The following is a 20,717-nucleotide window of genomic DNA, read 5'->3' on the forward strand; positions in this document are numbered from 1 at the left end:
GGACAATCACCGAGCCTACGAGCCATGAGCCACCCCTTTCTGCTGAATGAGATAGGATACGGATAGAATAACAAATGACAGTGGATATACTCCTCATACAACTCATCGGACACAGACTGACAACATGGCAGGTCAAGCGAGGAAAAGAACAGCGGCTCAGCGCAAGGCTTTAAACGAGGATGAAGAACCTCTGAACCCGAGTGAGTGCCAGATCAACCCTTATCAAACATTTCAGTATCGCACGCTGACCTCCCCTTGTCCAGCTGAAATCCTCGATAACGATGGTAAGTCGAGATTGACTGAACGAAAGTTCATCAACTGACATCCATAGGTATACAGGTCAAGAAGATCAGATAAGATTGTTGAGACAAAAGAACATCGATGATAATAAACAAGCTCATCTGGCTTTGGATATAGGCGTATTGATAGCATTGGTCATGTAAGTCACACTTCCATTTCATCACATATATGCCCGCTCTTCAGAGAAAAGCGGTATTCGTTCTTATGTTATCTGCGCCCATTCTCAGTACGATCCTCCAATTCTTTGATCACCTCTCCTCCCCTAATCCGATATTCTGCATCCTCTCAATCATCCAATTCATCCTCCTCCCATTCTCAATTTCACCCGACCGCATTCCCTCAAACCTGCCCTTCACGCAGATATCACCAGAGAACCACTTATATTCCCTATCTGTCCATCTGACCGTATCACTCTGCGCGTTATTCATACGATACCACAATTCGTTACCTAGCTCAGGGATGGATGTGGTAGCGTTGGAATTGGGCGAAGTGGCAAGATGGATTATACCTACTCTGGTGGTTGGTGCGGTAGACATGCAGAGAAGGGGGGAAAGACAATCTGAGATCAGGCTGGGGGAGTTAGAAGGGATGAAGTATGATTTGAAAGGGGCATAAATCCTCATTCAGAACATATCACTGTACTATGATGAGTGACATCACTGAACACAGGAAATGAAGGATGTATTCGGGGCTGCATGGAAGACACGGGTATGTGTAGAAGAGAAAGGCTGATATGTATAGACTACGACAATACCAAGAACCACCTACATCACTAACACCAAAAGCTAAAATGTCTATGACAGTACTTTACAGCCAAATTATCTTGTGCGCTTAGTCCAAATTAAAACATTCCTTTTGGACTTCAGTCATCGTCAACAGGTGGCTGATCCGAGTGGATCGGTATATTTACCTATTGCACCATCATGTTTATACTAATATCAAAAACTCACAACTGCGTACTCATCCTCATCTCCTTCCTTTTCACACCAACTTCCCAACCCCACCTTACATCTCGGACTCACTGACTCCCTCGTAGATCTACTGTCCAAGTGTCTCTTGTCCATTCACCAGATCATACTCCCACTTTGGGTTGCACCCCCTCATCGTCAACATGTCGCAACCTCCCCGCCCAGCATTGAAACCAGGCGATCGTAAAGATTCCAGAGTCCGATTCTCTCGTGAAGAGCTTGCACCGATCCGCTCCGATCCCTCAGACTTCTTACCCTCCCACGATCCAGTTCAGCACCAGCACCAGAGGGCGTCGGTCGTATCCACCTATTCGGATGCGCAGGAAGGTATTGATGCGGAATACTACGATTCTAATTCTTATCCTTTCCATTCTGAGCCTGTCGAATTGGGCGAATCGGTCGATACTGTCGAACCTACCCAGACGGGATACTATAGGGAAATACCTGTTCAGGAAGACTACCATGACCAACCTCAGCATGATGGGTACACCGCTGCGCCTCCACGGGTAGTTGGTGGTAGACGTTGGTCTTCTGCGCAACATCGTCCTACGTTGGATACCCTCCATTCGACTGAGGAAGAATACCACCAGCAGCAACAGATGGCAACTTCTTCACCTAGAGGTTCGATAGCTCAACAGGTTTATCATGAAGATGCTCCATCACCTTACCGCCCTCCTTCAGCCTTACGATCATCGCTCGTCCACAGAGATCGAGAAATAGTCAATGGTAGTCCGAGGTCAGGATTTTACACTGAACAAGACCTCCCGCCAACAAGTGGTAATAGAATCGCTAGATCCTCAGCACCGAATATAGGTTATACACCACCTAGAAGGATGTTGGAACAACATCGTTTCTCTGTACCAACTGGATCACCAAATATGAACATTGGAAGAAACCAGGAGGGATTTTCACCTGGGGTGGGAAATGGTAGGGGTACGTTCGGTGAGAGGGAAAGAAGATATTCACCTGTTCCACCATATCAACAAGAAGAACATGAACAACGAAGAGATTCTCATGCTCCAGGTCAAGTTCAAGCTTACGATGATGGAAAAGATAAATTATGGGTCGAAGATCCTTCCATGGAAAAACGAACAAGGAGTGATTCAGATGAGACGTTGTATGGGGAACAAGATCAGAAAGCCAAATATTCACCCAATGTAAGGGGTAGACAGAGAAGTCTCAGTGATTCTTCTAAACTCGTTGTACCCGGTAAAGAAGGAGGAATGAGAAGACGTACGACAAGACAACTAGAAGAAGATGACGATGATGCTTCCAGCTATCATGTGAAAGGTGGTGTATTTTCACAATTACTCAAATTGACTGGAAGGACCAACACGATGAGAAGGAGGATATCTTCAAGATCTGGATTTGGAGGTGGTGAGAGCAAGGGACCAGGATTATTACCTACGATGAAATCTTTAGGATTAAGAAGGTTGGATAGTACCGCTTCTACCACTGTCGGAGCAGATGAGTTCGATGAGAATGATCCGAGAGTGACGGGACAGAAGAAGAAACATAAGAGGAGGAATAGTCTTTCGGATTTACCGTTCATGAGAACTGGTACGGGGGATAGTATGTTGCCTGGGGGGAAGAGGAAGAGGAGAGCTAGTATTCAATTACATGTTGCTGGTGAGTAAGCCTTCGTACAATACACTCGGCCCAGTTGAATAGTCACTCTGATAAATTAAGAGGTGTAGTGCTAATCGTTAAATCGTAAACTCCTAGATATCCTCACTCGTCAACAATTCGTACTCAAGCTCGCCAAAGCACTCATGACTTTTGGAGCTCCCTCTCACCGAATCGAATCTCAACTAGGCGCTACAGCCCTAGTCCTCGAGATCGACGCTCAGTTCATCCACTTTCCTTCAATCGTCATAGCTTCCTTTGGAGATATGGACACACGTACTTCCGAAACTCATTTCGTCAAAGTCCAAAATGGTGGATTGGAATTAGGTAAATTACATAAAGTTCACAACATCTATAAATCTGTGGTCCATGACGAAATGGATGCTTCGGAAGGTACGAAATTGATACATCAATTACTTAAAGCACCTATGGAATATAACCTCTGGCAAAGGATGTTACTTGCTTTCTTGTGTTCAGGTTTAATTGCTCCAGTAGGATTTGGAGGGAGTTTAGTAGATGGTTTAGCAAGTGGTGCGTTAGGGATATTGTTGAGTTTCATGCAGTTGCATGTGGCTAGTAAGAGTGCTATGTACTCCAATATTTTTGAGTGAGTATATCAATGGTTCGCTTCTTGACTGCTTTTTTGGGTTTGTCGTGTACGCCAGAATACCTTCTACCAAGAGAGTGCTGATACTGTTTCTATCTCTACGAATCAGAATATCCATCGCAACCGTCGTATCTTTCACAGCTCGAGGTCTATCAACAACCGGTATATTCTGTTATCAAGCTGTAGCTTCTGCTGGTGTAGTCTTGATCTTACCTGGATATACTATTTGTAAGTCCAATTACATGGTACACCAATCCTGCAACGGGAGTTAGCTGATATGCAGTTATCATTCTCAGTATGTGGGTCACTTGAGCTGGCTTCGAAGAATATCATGTCTGGATCAGTCCGAATGGTCTATGCCATCATCTACTCGTTGTTTTTGGTAAGCTGAAAGTCAATGAAATTACTATAGAGATACATCAGCTGATTACGTGATATAGGGATTCGGCATAACCATTGGATCCGATTTGTTCTATGTATTCGATCGTAACGCTCGACTAGCCTCTCAAAATGCCGCTCGAGCCGCACATTCTTACGCCGAAATACACGGTTCTTTCATATCCGATTCGATGTTAAATTTCACCTCTGCTACTACGGGCTTACCTATCCCAATGTTTAATGGGACTTTCACATTCTCCAATTCGTCAACTGACCAAATTACCTCGAATCTTAATCAGGGATCGATCATCTGCGTTAGAGATCCCGATTGGCCATGGTGGAGACAAGGAATGCCACAGATATATTTAATCTTGTTCATTCCTATATTCAGTGTTTTACTGAGTATGTGGAATATGCAACCACTACGATCAAGACAATTACCAGTCATGTGCTTTATATGTTGTATGGGTTATTTGACGAATGCTTTGGCGAATCACTACATCTTCGATAGGAGTGATGTGGTCTCTGCTTTGGGGGCTTTCGTCATTGGGTAAGTCACGCTACTCTCTTATATCGAACATTGAATGAATGAGCTGATATTTGGTATTGTATAGGGTCATGGGTAATATCTACTCAAGAGTATTCGGAGGAACAGCCTTCACCTCGATGGTACCTGGTGTCCTATTCCTCGTTCCTGTAAGTCTCCCTCTCCGCCTTCCTCTCTCACTCCGAATACGCTCGTGGTACATGCTGATGATTGGTATGTGTGTAGTCCGGTATAGCAGCTGCAGGTGGTCTGGCAATGACGACCAACCCACATCACAGTGATTCCTATTCTCAGGGATTAATCATTGGATTTAGAATGGTACAAGTAGCTATTGGTATCACTGTAGGTCAACTCTATTGATAATGTCGAAATCGTAGCTAACATTGCAATCGTTTGGTTTAGGTCGGTCTATTTGGTTCTGGTTTGTTGATTTATTCGTTCGGAAGGAAGAAAGGTGCCGCGTTGTTTGCTTTCTAGGTATCAGATTTCAATCTCAGATTCTCTACTCATTGTGTGTCACGGTCAAGACAGTATACCTTGTAGGATCGTTTGTATCAGATCGGATATACGGACATTGATAATCTGCTTGTTTGCTTTTGTAATTTTACTGGTATGCATATTGCTCTTCTTTCTATATAGTGAATCTGTCCACATGATCAATGCTAATCTGTGATGAATCGCCAAATAGCATACCAGGATTGTATACAAGTGAATGATTTACGGTAATCGTATGTTCACTGTGCACGGAAAAGCGGGACTAATAGCAAGGGATAAACTCATATTGTGGGGACTGGTTTGATTTGATTCATCGTGGTTGGCCTTGAGAAACTAAAGAGAAGTATCCTATGTAGAATCCGTGATCATTCTTCAATCCCTGGAGTAACCCTGCCAGATTTAGAGCTTGATTGGCCTGTTCTGAGGTACCCAATGAGCTAATATATCTCTCTGCAGAATCTTGCAGACCGTCAATTATTCTGTCTCGATCCTCCTTAGGCCAGTCTGACGTTTGATCATGTACCATCAAGCCGAGTCGAGTGATCTTCCCTCGAGCTACCACACGACAGATCAATAAATAGAGGCTCAATTCGCTCTGAATAAGTCAATGACAAAATCTATTTGACCTACTGTTATTGATAACATCTGTGAAGTCGCTCTCTGACGTAGAACTAGGGATTTCGAGAGCATCATCAGAATCTTGCGACATCGCTCAATTCAACTACTATCCTGACTAAAATGAAGCCAAGAAACATGTAGGATTGGAGTATCCAGCCAATACGCTTAACATATGATGTGCCGTATGGGTACGATAATCGGCGAACAGTGCGATTGTGCTATGCTACTCCTTTGAAGTTTCAAGCCCCGCCTTTTGCGTACAAAGAAGGTTCCGATTCGGTTTTTCGTCATGTCAAGGAAGTATCACTCGAGAAGACTCATTTTGGGATATCCATGGTGCGTCTTCGTATCGAACTATCTGAAGCTTGGCCATCATCTGGTATACCTGAGTAAGCTATAGCTCTATCCTTCTGGGTTGTGTCCTGTCCTTCTCCCTCCGCCTCTCTCTACAGTAAAGCGCACGAGACGAATGACGGGATCAAATGCACGTGGACCGCTTCTTCTTCGCCTTCTTTTGCCGAGTTTGAGGGTTGCTCACTGCTGATGATGTTCATGTCAACATCCAACATCCTTTCAGTCTTTTCCTTGCCATGTCACCTTGAGACGGAGACGAACCACTCTCGAATAGGTGGAACTTCCAAGAAGTGGAGAGACAAGCAGTATGGCTCGAAAGGGTGCTGTGAAATATCGTTCCCTACGGTCCAATCTCGTTCATCTACCTTTGTCCCTATTCGCTCAATTGGCTCAACAGCAAGCGGTACGTCAATGTTTTCCTGATGATACGATGCGGTCGCTCATGATCATCTCCGTAGCGTCCTCAATCACTGATTATACACCTCTCGCCTCTCTCGTCATCATCTTCCTCCTCGTCTCGTCAACCGAAATCCGCATACCTAGGATGGTCAGGACTAGCAGCTGCCTCCTCCCTCTCTCAAGCTGGAGACGGATTGGAGAGTATAGAGGTAGATCCCGAGGTAGCCATGTCACTCGGGTGGCCAGAAAGTACCTTGGTGAGTAAGCATTATGTTTACAGTTGTTGCAACAGTGTCAAGGATTGCTTATATGTTGGACAGGTTGAAATCAGTATAATCCATAATCCCACGAGGGCAAATTCAGTCTCTGTGTCACCGTTATCTTCGGATGATTGGGAGATCCTTGTATGTGTCCTGATATAATACCTCAATGGTGTATTCATAGCTGACACATAAGTCTAGGAACAACACGCTTCATTCCTCGAAGATCATTTGCTATCGCAATTGAGAGCTGCACAGAAGGGACAAGAGATAGATGTTTGGGTAATGGGCAAAACGAAGATCAGGATACGAGTGGGTGGGTGATCTTTCTACTCTCGCTTCTCAACTGATGTCCCTGATCATTGACTTGACTTGGACAGACGAGACCAACCCCTCAACATCAACGAAAGAAGCCGTCTTACTCAACAATGATACAGAAATTTATGTCGCACCCAAACCAAGAGGCATGATACAACCCAAACGACAAGTGATAGAACCTTCCGTCCTTGAGAATGGAATAAAGAGTAGTTCACACAAGCAGATTAGTGCTGTTCGATTACGGATGATTCCACCACGCGTAGTGTCTGATTGGGGACATTTGAACATACCATCTACGTCAACAGCAAGCCAAGTAGGAATATGCTCCTCTCATACAATGGAAAAAATACGCCGAAAGTCAAGGCTGAAACCTTCGGTCTCAGAAGTGAAAGTGAGTCTGGAATTAGACGACGATGACATGAAAGCGGATGCAGACAATCAGCGGAAGCAAGATCTACCTAATGGTGAGAGCAGAGAAAAGCAAGAAGAGAAGAAGCACGTCGATATACAGCTTGTAGAGTGGGATGAGATGCCTGATGGATATATAAGTTTGGTTGGTACAACCGAAGAGTGGGAGAATGGATGGGGGAACGTTAAGATAATGCCGCTCGTGGGGAGAAAAGTGAAGACCAGGAATAAAGGGGTAGCTTTAGCTTTGTGAGTTTAGTCAATGACCCTGCGTGTTTCATGACTTAAAAGGGGATGGCGGGCTGAACTCCTTCTCCTTCTTCGCAGACCAAATCTATCTGCTTCCTCCTGCCTTCCCGGTACGGAGCAGCTAATCGATGATGCCACAACTTATCTATCTCGCACGCTGTCAACGCCCTTGAGTCAATTACTTCTGCTACAAGGGAATAAGGGTTCAGGAAAGACCACAATCGCCAAGATTGTGGCGAAGAGATTAGAAGCCGATCGTAGTATATTAGCTGGTAGGTGGTCAATAGCTTTAGCACGATTTAACGCTTATAACTCTGTCTCAGAACCCATATATGTGGATGTGGCCAAGCTGGATCCCGAAAGTCGACTCACGACGCTAAAAGAAACGATGTTCAGCTGGATAGGGAACACTGAAAAGAGGAGACCATGCTGTCTGATCCTCGATGGTTTGGATAACTTGATTGGGATGGAGACTGAGGTAAGCTCGTTGGTATGGTCGGAGGACATGATGGGTGCTGATCTCGTGATAGCTTAACTCCTCGTCCAACCCTGCTATATTAGCTGATCATTTCTGTCGACTATTTTCGCCTGCTTCGCTTCCACCCGACGTCTTGGTCATCGTCACAGCGGCAAACATCACAACCTTACATCCCATGTTAACAGCTAAACACATTTTCGGTCAAACGCTCAAAATACCACCCCTCACGAAGGAATCGAGACAAGAGATACTGCAATCATTGGTGGAACAACAACTTTTTCCACAACCTCTCAGAATGAACGGAGATCTTGATCCAGAAGGCAATGTGGATTATATTACTTTAGGGGGTATGACGGAAGGATACTCCATCTCAGACTTGGTTGATTTAGTGGGAAATACAACGCAGCAAAGTATAGTCAGGTCGATCAAATCGGGAGATACACCTGAACTTACGATGGAAGATTTTACTCTGGCTCAAGAAGCTTTCATACCCCTCAATCTGAGAGGTGTAGCTTTGCAAAAAAGTGATGTGAAATGGAGTGATATTGGAGGTGAGCGTTGTCTATCGGCTAACTAACGCATTTCCACCATTGGTCTGATACACACTCCCACTCAGGCTTGCATGAACCTCGTCGATTGCTCAGAGAGACGCTCGAATGGCCTACCAAGTATGCTCAGATATTCGCAAATTGCCCATTGCGATTGCGATCGGGGTGAGTCAGCTGATCGCTTAGCCCTTCCTTATCCTTCGCTGAGGATATGCCCAGCTTGCTACTATATGGGTATCCTGGGTGCGGCAAAACCCTCTTGGCTTCCGCTGTCGCGCGGGAGTGTGGTCTAAACTTCATATCTGTTAAAGGACCCGAAATACTGAATAAGTACATCGGAGCGAGTGAGAAAGCCGTCAGGGACCTTTTTGAACGAGCTAGTGGAGCGAAGCCTTGTGTTTTGTTCTTTGACGAATTCGATAGTGTAGCTCCAAAAAGGTGAGCTATTAACCAAATTTACTGCAAATTCCAATATAGCTGACAGACAATGTAGAGGGCACGATTCCACTGGAGTCACGGACAGAGTCGTCAACCAACTCCTTACCGAGATGGATGGTGCTCAAGGTTTAAGCGGGGTATATGTCTTAGCCGCAACATCTCGACCGGACTTGATCGATCCCGCTTTACTTCGTCCAGGTAGACTGGACAAATCTATCTTGTGTGATATGCCTACGCCGTCCGACCGAAAAGAAATATTACAATCGGTAGCTAAGAAATTACATTTGGCAAATGATGTAGATTGGGATGAACTTGGTGAAAGAACCGAAGGGATGTCTGGAGCAGACTTACAGGCTGTAGTGTATAACGCACATTTGGAAGTTGTGCATTCCACATTGGAGAATATGACTATGAATGGAGATGTTACTATGAAGGGAAAAGGGAAAGTGAAAGAGAATGGGATCAGGGGAGATGGGGATAAAAGGAATTATAGACAACTTATACCCAAGGAAGAGGATGGGAACGCTGCGGATAGATCGGAAATGATCAATAGGGTGAGTCTGTTTCTCACATCAATGGGCATCATGGGCCCAGCTAAATGACAGGGTTGTAGATGGCGACCATAGGGAACAATGCAAAGGGCCAGGGACATGACAGGCCCGATGCATTGAAAGACAAACAGGAGGCCAAAAAAGTCAGTCAATCATATTATCATCATCGCAGCGAAGCTCATCATCCATGTATAGCCAACGATTCATCATCATCATCTCCTCGCCTCACTCGAAAGCACTCGTCCGTCAGTGTCCCCCGCTGACAGACAGAGATTACAAATGATGTAGGTCGTACATTCAGCCGGGATAGCTCTCGATTGAGCAGCTTGCTAATGTGGTGTGATTACTCAGATATCGCTCATTCATCAGTGATCGGGATGGGAAATTGGGGGATGGTGATTTAGGTAGAGGTACAGGCACAAGAATGAGCTTGATGTGATGCAATCAAAGGTGACAATTTAGCTACTGGCGATATAATGTTATGATCATTCTCAGCACAGACTATCTGCAAACTTGATATAAAAATTGCTGACACCGACCTACTGATTGGGAGCGGATAATATCTTCACAACGGAGGCGCACTTTCCTAGTAACTCTGTCAAGATATGAAGATTAAGTGATGACAAAGTAACAAGATAACATTCGACAGATAGCTGACAACAAGTCTATCCACTATCTATCTCTGTCTTTTCCCACAGCACACACATTGTGTCGCCTCCTTCGAAGCTATCATCCTGGCGTTGATGGGAGTAAAAGAGTTGGTTGGAAACCCTTGTAGCCTATCTCTGAGTCCTGGTTTCCCATAAACCACTTCGACTTCCGGCCAAAATCCACCGGCCATTGAGAATCGGTATCACCTACACCTGCAATGAAGTATAGCTGCTCGTTCGGATATTTAGGTATGAAGAACCTGTTTAATGTCACATTCTCCATGACGAACCGAGTTTCTTACCACTATCCAATTGTTGAGTTAGACTCCCAACTTGATCGAAATATTCAAATAGCCATACGAGATGTTGTAAACCGAATCGATATCGCGCAGGGGAAATCCATTTTCTTTCCATTGTCATACAGACATGTTCAGGATTGACATTCTTACTGATTAACCATAAAGCTTTGTATCCATAATCGTTCTTCTTTTCAGAGGGTAGACTGAGAAAGCTCGAACATGATATAAACCTATTACCTAATATGAGATATCTCAAATTAGGCAATAAGCTTGAAGCGGAGGGTCCAGCGTAATATAACGAAAATACTAATGCTTGACCACCTCTCTCGTCCCTGAGTCTCAAATATACGATCGATGCGCAGATAGTTTTGAACCTCTTCATTCTTCTTCTCTTAAAGAGTTCATCTCTTGAATCGAGGTATGATGGGGTAGGTCCCAAGAGCAGTTTAGCCGTATCCCCAACATCCTTCTAGTTTTGACAACTCAATTTAACGTCGTTGAACAATTTGATGTGAGACCTTTGCCAAAAGGTTCGATTGAGCAAGACCACTTTTCGAAGATTGGTCAAGCTGGATGAAGCGAGCTCGTCAATAATCATGCACTCCAATTCAGGTAGGAATTTTCGACCGGAAGATATGGAGGATTCGGATTTTAGCAAGGAGGAAGAAGGAACAGGAGGAGCTATAGGAGGAGGTTTTGCATGATGCAAAATTGAGGGTAGATCATCGTTCGGTCCAGGGTTCACAATCATGTTGAGGCCCATCTTACCTACAGTAGTCCCTTTGCGAGTATGCTCTGTGAATGGGTTATAGAAATGACAGGAGAAGTACAGATCCTGAACAAGGCTTTCGCAGTAGTATCTGGTACTCCCATGGGAGATGTCTCATGTCGATGCCAGAAAACGCTGGGATTTGAGTATACGAACTGTACTCGTCCGTACGTACGACTGAATTGAGGGCGTATGCAGCATGAGTACCTCTTCACCAGTAAAGTAATCGGTACGCATGTCTCACTGCGAAACTTAGGACATGATGAATTTCGAAAATCAGTCCCCATCCGTCAATCAGACACTCGCAAGTATCTCAGTGGGATCGATCGAAATTGAGAAGGTTTAAAGAAGGTGGAATTCGTTTGATTGGATGAGCTCGAGGCAATCTTCCTCTGCCCCAGATGGTGAGATTGAGCCTAGCTTGGCGCGGACTGCGGCTTCCACTCCGATGTAATATAGTCCACTCTACCGATTACAGTGTCAGTGATCTTCAGAACACTGCCTTATCTTCCTTCACAAAACCACGTCATGCTCTGTAGACTCACATGTAAAAAGCATAACTCCGTCACTTCGGGTTCACCGTGTTTCTGCATAAATGCCATCTGCCAACAACTTTTAAAGCCGCAAACACCTGCAGTCGGATTAAACCGATGGTGACCAAAAATCTCAAGCGATAAGCCAATCACCAAGAACCCACTCCATCCTTTCCCCTGCCTCCTACATACGCACATATCCAGAGCAAGGAACGTATGTCATGCACCGTAGAGGCAATCCGTCAAACGGTCAAACGGGCCGGTATTCTCACAAAGCATATTTAGCCCCAACTCAGTACGGTATGTCGATTCCACATTGTTGTTGATCCGGAAACCATTTTCCGAAATCACCTTCACCTCATTCTGTCATAAGACATCTTTCAAAGAGATATGATTACGATTTTACAATGTTTCTCATCATTCAAACATCGAAATCAAGCATACAAAGATGCCTGCACCAGTTAGTGATAAGGTCAAGATCTGTATAGATCGAGGAGGTACTTTCTGTGTGAGTTCGCACCTCCACTCGCTCTCCTCAACTTGGCCGGTTGGTGGGTACGTACCTGATGCTGATAAGACGAGTAGGATGTGATCGCAATGAGTGAGACGAAAGGAGATCACTTGGTCAAGCTTCTGAGTGTGGATCCAGATAAGTAAGGGTTGCATTACTCAAATACACACAGAGATACTCACAGCTGACCCTCCCTTGGTGTTATCAGTTACCCTGATGCTCCTGCAGAAGGTGTACGAAGAGTATTGGAATGGTTCACTGGGGAGAAGATTCCAAGGAATCAGCCTATAGATACTGAGAAGATAGAATTTCTTCGAATGGGTACTACTGTAGCTACCAATGCTCTTTTAGAACGAAAGGGAGAACGATGTGCATTGTTGATCGTGAGTCGTTTCAACTATCAATTGAGCACGAGAACAGGTGCTGATGGATACGATCAGAACAAAGGTCACGCAGATGCTTTGGAGATCGCCTTCCAGACCCGTCCGTTCCTCTTCCAGCTTGCTGTCAAGAAGGTGGGTACATTTTGTATGAGTCACTTCCCTGGACTAAAACTGATCTCGTATGCTACATTAACAGCCTGAAGTCCTATATTCGAAAGTCGTGGAGATCGACGAGAGGATAATACCTGAATGGTACGAATTTGTAGAAGAAGGAAAGACTGTATCGGAGAACGGTGAAAGACTTATCAAGACAAGTAGTGGAGTGACTGTCAGGGAGCTCAAGCCATTGAGTGAGTACCTCTCAATCTCTCACAAGTCGATCAAAGCTGATGGACTTATTGTAGATGTTGAGGAGGTCACCGCTTCTCTCAGAGGCTTGTATGACGAGGGATATCGATCCATCGCCATTGTACTCGCCCACTCATACCTCTGGGCAGAGGACGAGCAGAGAATCGCCAAAATCGCCGAAGAAATGGGTTTCGAAAATGTCAGTGTGTCTGCGGAGATCGAAGCCAAGATCGGTTTCATCGCCAGAGGTCAATCTGCAACTGCCGATGCGTACTTGACACCAGAAGTCAAGCGATACCTGAATGGTTTCGCCAAAGGATTCAAGGGAAAATTAGAAGATTCGAAATGTAGAGTCTCCTTCATGCAATCTGACGGTGCTTTAGCGGATTTCAAGAAGTTCTCCGGTCTCAGAGCTATTCTCTGTAAGTCCGACGAGATGACATTGTATCCCAGTATACAGCACGCTGATTCCTTTGATAGCCGGTCCTGCTGGAGGTGTTGTGGGCTTTGCCAAGACTTCTTACGACCCATTAGACGGATCTCCAGTAGTTGGTTTCGACATGGGTGGTACAGTGAGTTCCATGTGATTACCGTGCTTGGAGGTGAATACTGAAGATCTACCTAGTCTACCGATGTATCTCGATTCAGCGGGACATACGAGCATGTGTTCGAGACTACGACTGCCGGTATATCCATTCAGGTCCCTCAATTGGATATCAACACCGTCGCTGCCGGTGGTGGATCTATTCTCACCTACTCTAACCAAATCTTCAACGTTGGTCCCGCTTCGGCTGGTGCTCATCCTGGTCCCGCCTGTTACCGGTAAGTATAACCCTACGGTGAATCCTGCCAACCCTGCTGACCTTTTTGCACAGAAAAGGGGGACCTTTGACCGTCACCGATGCGAACTTGTTCTTGGGGAGACTTCACATTGATTCCTTCCCTAAAAGTGAGTTGCGGACCAATTTATGAAGAGGATACCCGCTGATGCAACTATAGTCTTTGGTCCGACTGAAAACATGCCCCTCGATTACGAGATCGTCAAAGAGAAATTCCAAGCTCTCACCGATCAGATCAACAAGGAAAACAACTCCAACTTAACTCCCGCCGAAGTCGCTTCTGGATTTATCAATGTTGCCAACTCTTCGATGGCCCGGCCTATTCGAGCATTGACTGAACAGCGTGGTTTCAGGACCAGTGCCCATAACCTGTCCTGTTTCGGTGGCGCAGGTGGCCAACATGCGACTGCGCTCGCTGCCTTGTTGGGCATGCATAATGTCATAGTACATAAGTGAGCCATGTCACGGCTTAACCGAAGTACGAAGCTAATACTTAATGATAGGTACTCTTCCATCTTGTCCGCCTATGGCATGGCTCTCGCAGATGTGGCTGTCGACGTTTCGGAGCCTTTCGTTCAAGAATTCTCAAAGGAATATCTGCCAGCCATTGACGAGCGATTTGAGGGTCTCAAAGCTCGAGCCCTTCAGAAACTCATCGATCAAGGGGAATCATCTGATTCAATCGTATACGACAGTTACCTCAACATGCAATACCAAGGTTCCGATACCACCCTGATGATTGCCAAACCTCAAGATGGCGATTTCGCCAAAGCTTTCGTCGAGGAGCATCGACGAGAATTCGCTTTCGTTTTGGACGCTCCCATCATGGTAGCTGCTGTCAGAGTTCGAGCTACTGCGAAAGCTCTTTCTGACAATCTCAGTGAGACTTCCCCTTACGTCGAAGAGCTCAGACAACTCGAATCGAGTGAGATTTCTGTACCTGAGCCTCAACCTTTCACTACCAACTCGGTATACTTTGAGGAGTTGGGTAAATTCACCGACATTCCTCTTTTCAGACTCCAAGATCTCAGACCTGGTATGAAGGTTTCCGGTCCCGCCATCATTTTAGATAAGACTCAAACCATTGTCCTTCATCCTCAAAACACCGCTAGGATACTGAAGTCACACGTCTAGTGAGTTAATATCTACCGGCATGCACAGGACACCCAAACTGACTTTATTTGTAGCATCGATGTCGGCTTGGGTCCCAAGAAGGAGATCGACCTGAACTCGGTTGACCCTATTCAATTGTCCATTTTCAATCATCGATTTGCCAGTGTAGCGGAGATGATGTGTCGAGCTTTACAAAAGACTGCTGTCTCCGTATCCATCAAGGAACGACTTGAGTGAGTTATACTCGCCATCCCAGCTCACCGTTAGGCATGTTGCTGATTCTCCCGCAGCTTCTCTTGTGCCCTCTTCGACCCCAACGGAGAGCTCGTAGCCAATGCGCCTAACGTGCCTGCCCATCTTGGATCCATGCAGTATGCCGTCATCTATCAGGCCAACAGAAGAAAGGGACAACTTCGTCCTGGAGACTTCCTGTTGTCCAACGAACATACTGCAGGTGGTGGTCATAGACCCGATATCACTGTAATCCAACCCGTTTTCGATGAAGCTGGAAAAGAGATCGTATTCTGGGTGGCTGCTAGAGGACACCACACCGATATTGGTGGATTGGAAGGAAACTCCCACCACCCCAACCAGATTGACAGTATGGAAGAGGGTGTACGATTCGAGTCTACTTTTATCGTTAGAGATGGTGTATTCAACGAGAAAGAGGTAGTCGACGCTTTCATGGCGGCTGGTGATTACCCTAACTGTAAACCCACCAAGCGAATCGACCATAATTTATCTGATCTCAAGGCTCAAGTCTCTGCTTGTGCTGTTGGAACCGCTCAACTTCATGCTCTTTTCGAAGAGTATGGTAAAGATGTCGTGCACTTCTACATGAGGGGTGGGTTGAATGACACAATCAAGTTAAATGCCCGCACTCACCAGCTGACAACCTATCATATATTAGCTATCCGAAAGAACGCCGAGGCATGTACTCGAGATGCTCTCCGACCATACGCCGGTAAGACCTACGAAGCTACCGATTACTTCGATGATGGTACAGTTGTGAAAGTCAAGATCGACGTTAATGAAGATGGAAGTGCGACATTCGATTTCACAGGTACAGGACCAGAGGTACTTGCCAATTTCAATGCTCCTCCAGCTATAACCCGATCGGGTATCTTGTACTGTCTTCGAACTATGTCCGGTACCGATATCCCTATGAACGCTGGTGTATTGGCTCCTCTCAACATCATCATTCCTGAAGAATCCGTCCTGTCTGCTGGAGAAGATGCAGCTGTTTCACAAGGTAATGGTGAAGTTGCTCAGAGAGTGGCAGACATCGTATTCACCGCTTTCAACGTCATGTCCGGTTCGCATGGGTCCATGAACGGTACTCATTTGATGTACAAGAAATATACTTGGGCCGAGACAAGTGAGTTGGTCAAGTATGATCCGATATTGCAATATGTGCTGACGAACATCATCTCATAGCTTGCGGAGGTGCTTCAGCTGGACCTACATGGGACGGTCAATCTGCTGTTCACACTAACATGACCAATACCAAGATTGGAGATCTTGAATTGCTCGAAAGTCGATTCCCAGCTATATTGCGAGAATTCAGTATAAGACGAGGTACAGGTGGTGCAGGTCAACATCGAGGAGGTGACGGTATCATCCGTATCTACGAGGCTAGGGTCGATATGGATGCAAGTCACGATGGTCAACGAAGAGTCATTGCTCCCCATGGATCAGAGGGAGGTGAAGATGGTATCAGAGGTGCCTCGTATCTCAGAAAGAGGAAGAGAAATGGCGGATTCAGGACAGTCAAACTTAAGCCTGCTCATCAAATTTCGTGAGTCAACCTGTCTTGTTCATCCTAAGAACCACTGTTGACTTAGAGCTGATTTCGATTTTGGCAGAATGTTGGCTGGCGAACAGCTTATCGTACATACTGCTGGTGCTGGTGGGTGGGGCGTACCCCCAGGCAAAGAGAAACAGAATGGCGCTCAAGGTCCATATGTTGTCTCTAAGCCTGGGAGTCAACCGCCTCCTTTCACCCGGGCTAATGGAAGTGTCTCGCAATGGAATCAAACGCAAGCTGAGTGCGATTGATACGATTATGATATGTATTATGTACTTTCCTCTCGTTTTTGGTGTATATAGATGAATGCATTTCCGGTTTTCAATATGATTCTAACATCTGCACACGACTTATACGACATTGTGCAAATGGCATAGCTACCAAGTGTCTCAATCTGTCGCTTTGTTCACAAGAAGGGGTGGACATATGACATATACATATGCAGATATGAATGTATCGAGTTACTACCTACTGTGTACCATTCCCAAAGTCCTGCCACTGGAAACTCTGATCGTTGAACATCATCCCCCATATATCCTGCATATCATTAAATGGGTCTATCCACGGTACAGTCGACGTAGTCATATCGGTATTACCGATTCCCATTCCTGCTGTTTGGGGCGTTTGTGAATGTCCATCTGGATGTCCAAGCCCTGGTAATTCGTACTCTGATTGTAAGGCGATTAAGATGTTTCGGGTAATTCCTGCTTCGACCCATGTTAGACTTAATTCAGCCATGAAATCGACCTGTAAGATCTGACTGTTAGTTCATGCTGATTGTACATGTTAAGAGATAACAACCATGAGAATGACGAGAAAGAACAACTTACACATTGATCGAAATTTCGCTTGTGCACATCACTATCATTCGTATTTGACGCTTCGGCAATTCGAAGGAGAAATATCGTAGCGGCTCCGAAGATCACGTTGACTAAATTATGAGAGCTGTCATATTCCCAATATCTGACGCCTAACAAAATGAAAGGGATTTTCACTCACTCATGTTGTGGTGAGCATATCTGATCTGATGAGTCCGCTTGAATATCTACCATTCAGTTGAGGATAATTAGCGGATTTTTACATCTAAGCAGGATACATTGGGAGACAGACGACTCACATGTAATAATTCCAAAATATGAACTGCAGCAGTATTACATCTCTGAGCTGACTCCATCCTGTGCCCCCTGTAAAATGGTCTATGAACGAATATCACCGAGAGATGATAGTACATGTGTAACAAGAGAATATGAGGTAATGGGGTAATTTCGATAGGGCGTAGTGGAAACCTCTTGTACCAATCGTCGAGCTTCAGAGAGACGGTATCGATGATCTCGTCTTGCCGGGCAGGGGTCGAACGCGAAGCGGGCGAATATCTATATTTGGGTGGAAGTCAGATATCTAAGATAAGATAACGAAATAACAATCTATGCAGACACAGAAACATCACTTACAAATTCTCCAAAATGGATCTACAGATTCTCGCCAGTTTAGCCATCCAATGAAACGTTGTTGATCTCAATGATCGCACTCCTATTCCATTCCCTATCGGAGTCGTCGGTGCAGTCCATGGCGTATCATCCATGGCTGGATCAATAGTCGGCACTGGTACCTCAGTTTGATCCGGGAACATCGGTTGACGACCTGCAGCTAAAGCTCGTAGCTACGTGAAACACATCAAAAGTGAGCATTGAGAAGACTGAAGTATATTTTGATCAAAGCGAATCAACTGACCGTATCGAATATGTAGATAGTCCAGAAAGCATACTCGCGTAGATTTCGTTCTTTCTCACTTATCAGACCCTTACTGACGTAGTCCGCACACTGGAAAAGTTCACAAGAACAGATAAGATCAGTAGGGCAGCACGATACGATCGAGAGTTATAACCTACATTGATATTTAGTCCAAGCTAATACCCAAGGTGAGCTTAAGATCAGGCAATTGACATAGCGAAGTATACTCACAGCATGTACACCAGCGATCGTCATTCCAGAGTACAGATAACCAGTAGCAAATTGCCTTTGCCCAGCATTCAAGGTATTCTCGCTGGATGACATCCTCACGAAATGGAGGCAGCTAAATCGTATCTCGTCAGCTCTGTAATCACCAGGATTTCTTGATGTGTGATTATATAGACCAGAAACAATACACACTCACGTTGAGAAAAGGTTGTAGGCCCTAAGGGAGCTCAGTGCCGTATGATCGCATTCTTCTAATAGCAAGTTCATGCAATGTTTGATGAACACACTTTCATAGGTCTTCATCAATGCCGGATATTCATGCTTGATCAACCGTAATCCCAGGTATATTACGCAGCAGTGTAATAATGGCGAATAAGATGCTGTACGAGATTGTTGGGGTCTTGTTTGGGTCGCTGCTCTGATGAGATTGCATTTGTTCAGATCTACGAGGAACGACGGTATGTCGACTGATATTCCCCATGGAGCGTAGAAAGCGCTGAAATGTCCTATTACTCGATCGTGTATTGTCCGAGTAATATTGAGAGCTTCGGGAAGGTTATATGACCAATCGATCCAATCTCCACTTCCCAATTCGATGAGATCAGGGGAATGTTCATTCCTATTTTCTTTCTCTTCTCGAGGACTGGTCACTGTCCATAATGAAGTGGGACCGTATTGGAGTAATGCCCCGGCGGACTCCTCTACTCTCTACTCCAAACAAACCGGTCAGCGGATGAGATTCTATATGTCCACAGAGTGGGAAAAGGGGTGCACACACCTGGAATCGCTCGTATCCACTTGTTCCACCTAGATTCCTGAGTTTCGACGAAGTCACCGGCGAAACACCAGGATCTGACTGTTCTCGAAAGGTTGACCCACTAACATCTGGGATAGGTTGAATTGAGTTCCAGTTGCTTGGTCCAGCCTCACTAGTCCTATGGTCCCTACTGACTGGTATGATGGGATCTATCTGATTTTGACTCGTACTTTGAGGATGAGGATAATCTGTATGAGGATGGACCGATGGAGGAGCAGGGGCTGGGTGAGCAGAGTGTGTCGAACTCCCACCAGCGGTATTTCTCAGAAGATCCTCTATAAGCTTTTCGAATCTATCCATCCTGTTGTTCAACAGATCCATATGCTCTTGGTGGGTCCTGTATCTCATTCCCATCAGCTCAAAGATACACCTCGGGCACCTCGATCGGTTTCACTTACCTCCGTTTATCCTCATCCTTGTACTCACACGGACAGTCTCTCTCCTTGCATACACCACACTGCGGATACTGCCCATCACATCTTATCTTTCTACGTCACCACCATAAAATCCATCAGCGACAAGCCCATACATGAACAGAAGAGGTGTCATAGGCTGTTGCCAAGGGTGGGCACCCATGGGGAATGACCATATAAAAAGGGAACTTACCTCCGTCGACAATTGTCGCACGCTCTGGACGTGTGAGTTGGTCGCTTGGTTTGACCTTTAGTTGACGAAGCGTGCTCTGAGTCAGAGATTGTGTCCGTCGCTTTCCGCTTGGGTGGCATGGTTGTGTAGCTGCGATCTAACTCCCGTTTCAAACGCACAGTAATGATATGAACAAGTTGAGAAAGAGAAGAGAAAGGTGTCAATAAAACCGGGAAGGAATGGCCGATAGAGCGATAAGCACATGCGCGCGAAAATCCCTGGGCGTTTTGCTTGAAATCGAAGTTTCCAATCAGATGCATTTTGTAGCATACAGTACGATAAGGGCTGTCATTCTCAAGCATTCATCTCGATTCTCGATGTTCGTTGATGACAGAAATGGTACATACACAAGAAAAGATGTGTCTGATTGGGTCTGTGCATGTTCTGTGCATGGGCTTGTATATGAGTGTATGTGGGTCTGACTCTCCCTGGATGTTGCCGCACATGAGTTGCCTGGGGTGATACAAATACACCTAGCTCAATCACAGGCTTCCTGTCTATC

The 20,717-nt window shown here is 45.4% G+C and overlaps 6 protein-coding genes across 6 annotated transcripts; 4 read left to right on the forward strand and 2 right to left on the reverse strand.

The window, feature by feature from the left end:
- Positions 1-124: 124 nt before the first annotated feature.
- On the forward strand, positions 125-915 carry L199_004137 (uncharacterized protein; the record flags this gene model as incomplete). Its single annotated transcript, XM_064889865.1, has 4 exons — positions 125-200; positions 264-284; positions 340-439; positions 528-915. 4 exons carry the CDS (start codon positions 125-127, stop codon positions 913-915), a joined length of 585 nt encoding a protein of 194 aa, XP_064745937.1.
- A 496-nt stretch (positions 916-1,411) lies between these two features.
- On the forward strand, positions 1,412-4,903 carry L199_004138 (uncharacterized protein; the record flags this gene model as incomplete). The annotated part of the gene is made up of 8 exons (XM_064889866.1): positions 1,412-2,897; positions 2,994-3,501; positions 3,611-3,729; positions 3,798-3,883; positions 3,942-4,429; positions 4,494-4,575; positions 4,652-4,768; positions 4,829-4,903. The coding sequence occupies 8 exons, from the start codon at positions 1,412-1,414 to the stop codon at positions 4,901-4,903; spliced, it is 2,961 nt and encodes a 986-aa protein (XP_064745938.1).
- A 1,297-nt stretch (positions 4,904-6,200) lies between these two features.
- L199_004139 (uncharacterized protein) lies at positions 6,201-9,981 on the forward strand (the record flags this gene model as incomplete). The annotated part of the gene is made up of 14 exons (XM_064889867.1): positions 6,201-6,296; positions 6,352-6,549; positions 6,613-6,696; positions 6,754-6,868; positions 6,933-7,527; positions 7,606-7,799; positions 7,851-8,005; positions 8,058-8,556; positions 8,622-8,718; positions 8,773-8,991; positions 9,047-9,545; positions 9,605-9,685; positions 9,738-9,826; positions 9,894-9,981. 14 exons carry the CDS (start codon positions 6,201-6,203, stop codon positions 9,979-9,981), a joined length of 3,009 nt encoding a protein of 1,002 aa, XP_064745939.1.
- A 237-nt stretch (positions 9,982-10,218) lies between these two features.
- L199_004140 (uncharacterized protein) lies at positions 10,219-11,242 on the reverse strand (the record flags this gene model as incomplete). The annotated part of the gene is made up of 3 exons (XM_064889868.1): positions 10,219-10,358; positions 10,483-10,960; positions 11,042-11,242. The coding sequence occupies 3 exons, from the start codon at positions 11,240-11,242 to the stop codon at positions 10,219-10,221; spliced, it is 819 nt and encodes a 272-aa protein (XP_064745940.1).
- A 999-nt stretch (positions 11,243-12,241) lies between these two features.
- Positions 12,242-17,045, forward strand: L199_004141 (uncharacterized protein; the record flags this gene model as incomplete). Its single annotated transcript, XM_064889869.1, has 16 exons — positions 12,242-12,301; positions 12,379-12,446; positions 12,513-12,687; positions 12,745-12,819; positions 12,884-13,037; positions 13,092-13,457; positions 13,516-13,607; positions 13,661-13,857; positions 13,911-13,984; positions 14,035-14,326; positions 14,378-15,007; positions 15,062-15,220; positions 15,278-15,831; positions 15,898-16,365; positions 16,425-16,785; positions 16,853-17,045. The coding sequence occupies 16 exons, from the start codon at positions 12,242-12,244 to the stop codon at positions 17,043-17,045; spliced, it is 3,918 nt and encodes a 1,305-aa protein (XP_064745941.1).
- Positions 17,046-17,262: 217 nt separating this feature from the next.
- Positions 17,263-20,295, reverse strand: L199_004142 (uncharacterized protein; the record flags this gene model as incomplete). The annotated part of the gene is made up of 12 exons (XM_064889870.1): positions 17,263-17,541; positions 17,625-17,725; positions 17,794-17,839; positions 17,912-18,167; positions 18,246-18,454; positions 18,526-18,615; positions 18,684-18,701; positions 18,757-18,868; positions 18,950-19,461; positions 19,532-19,907; positions 19,969-20,058; positions 20,177-20,295. 12 exons carry the CDS (start codon positions 20,293-20,295, stop codon positions 17,263-17,265), a joined length of 2,208 nt encoding a protein of 735 aa, XP_064745942.1.
- Between the last annotated feature and the right edge of the window lie 422 nt (positions 20,296-20,717).

Source organism: Kwoniella botswanensis, chromosome 1, assembly GCF_036426115.1.
Source record: "Kwoniella botswanensis chromosome 1, complete sequence".
In the NCBI taxonomy this organism is placed as follows: domain Eukaryota; kingdom Fungi; phylum Basidiomycota; class Tremellomycetes; order Tremellales; family Cryptococcaceae; genus Kwoniella; species Kwoniella botswanensis.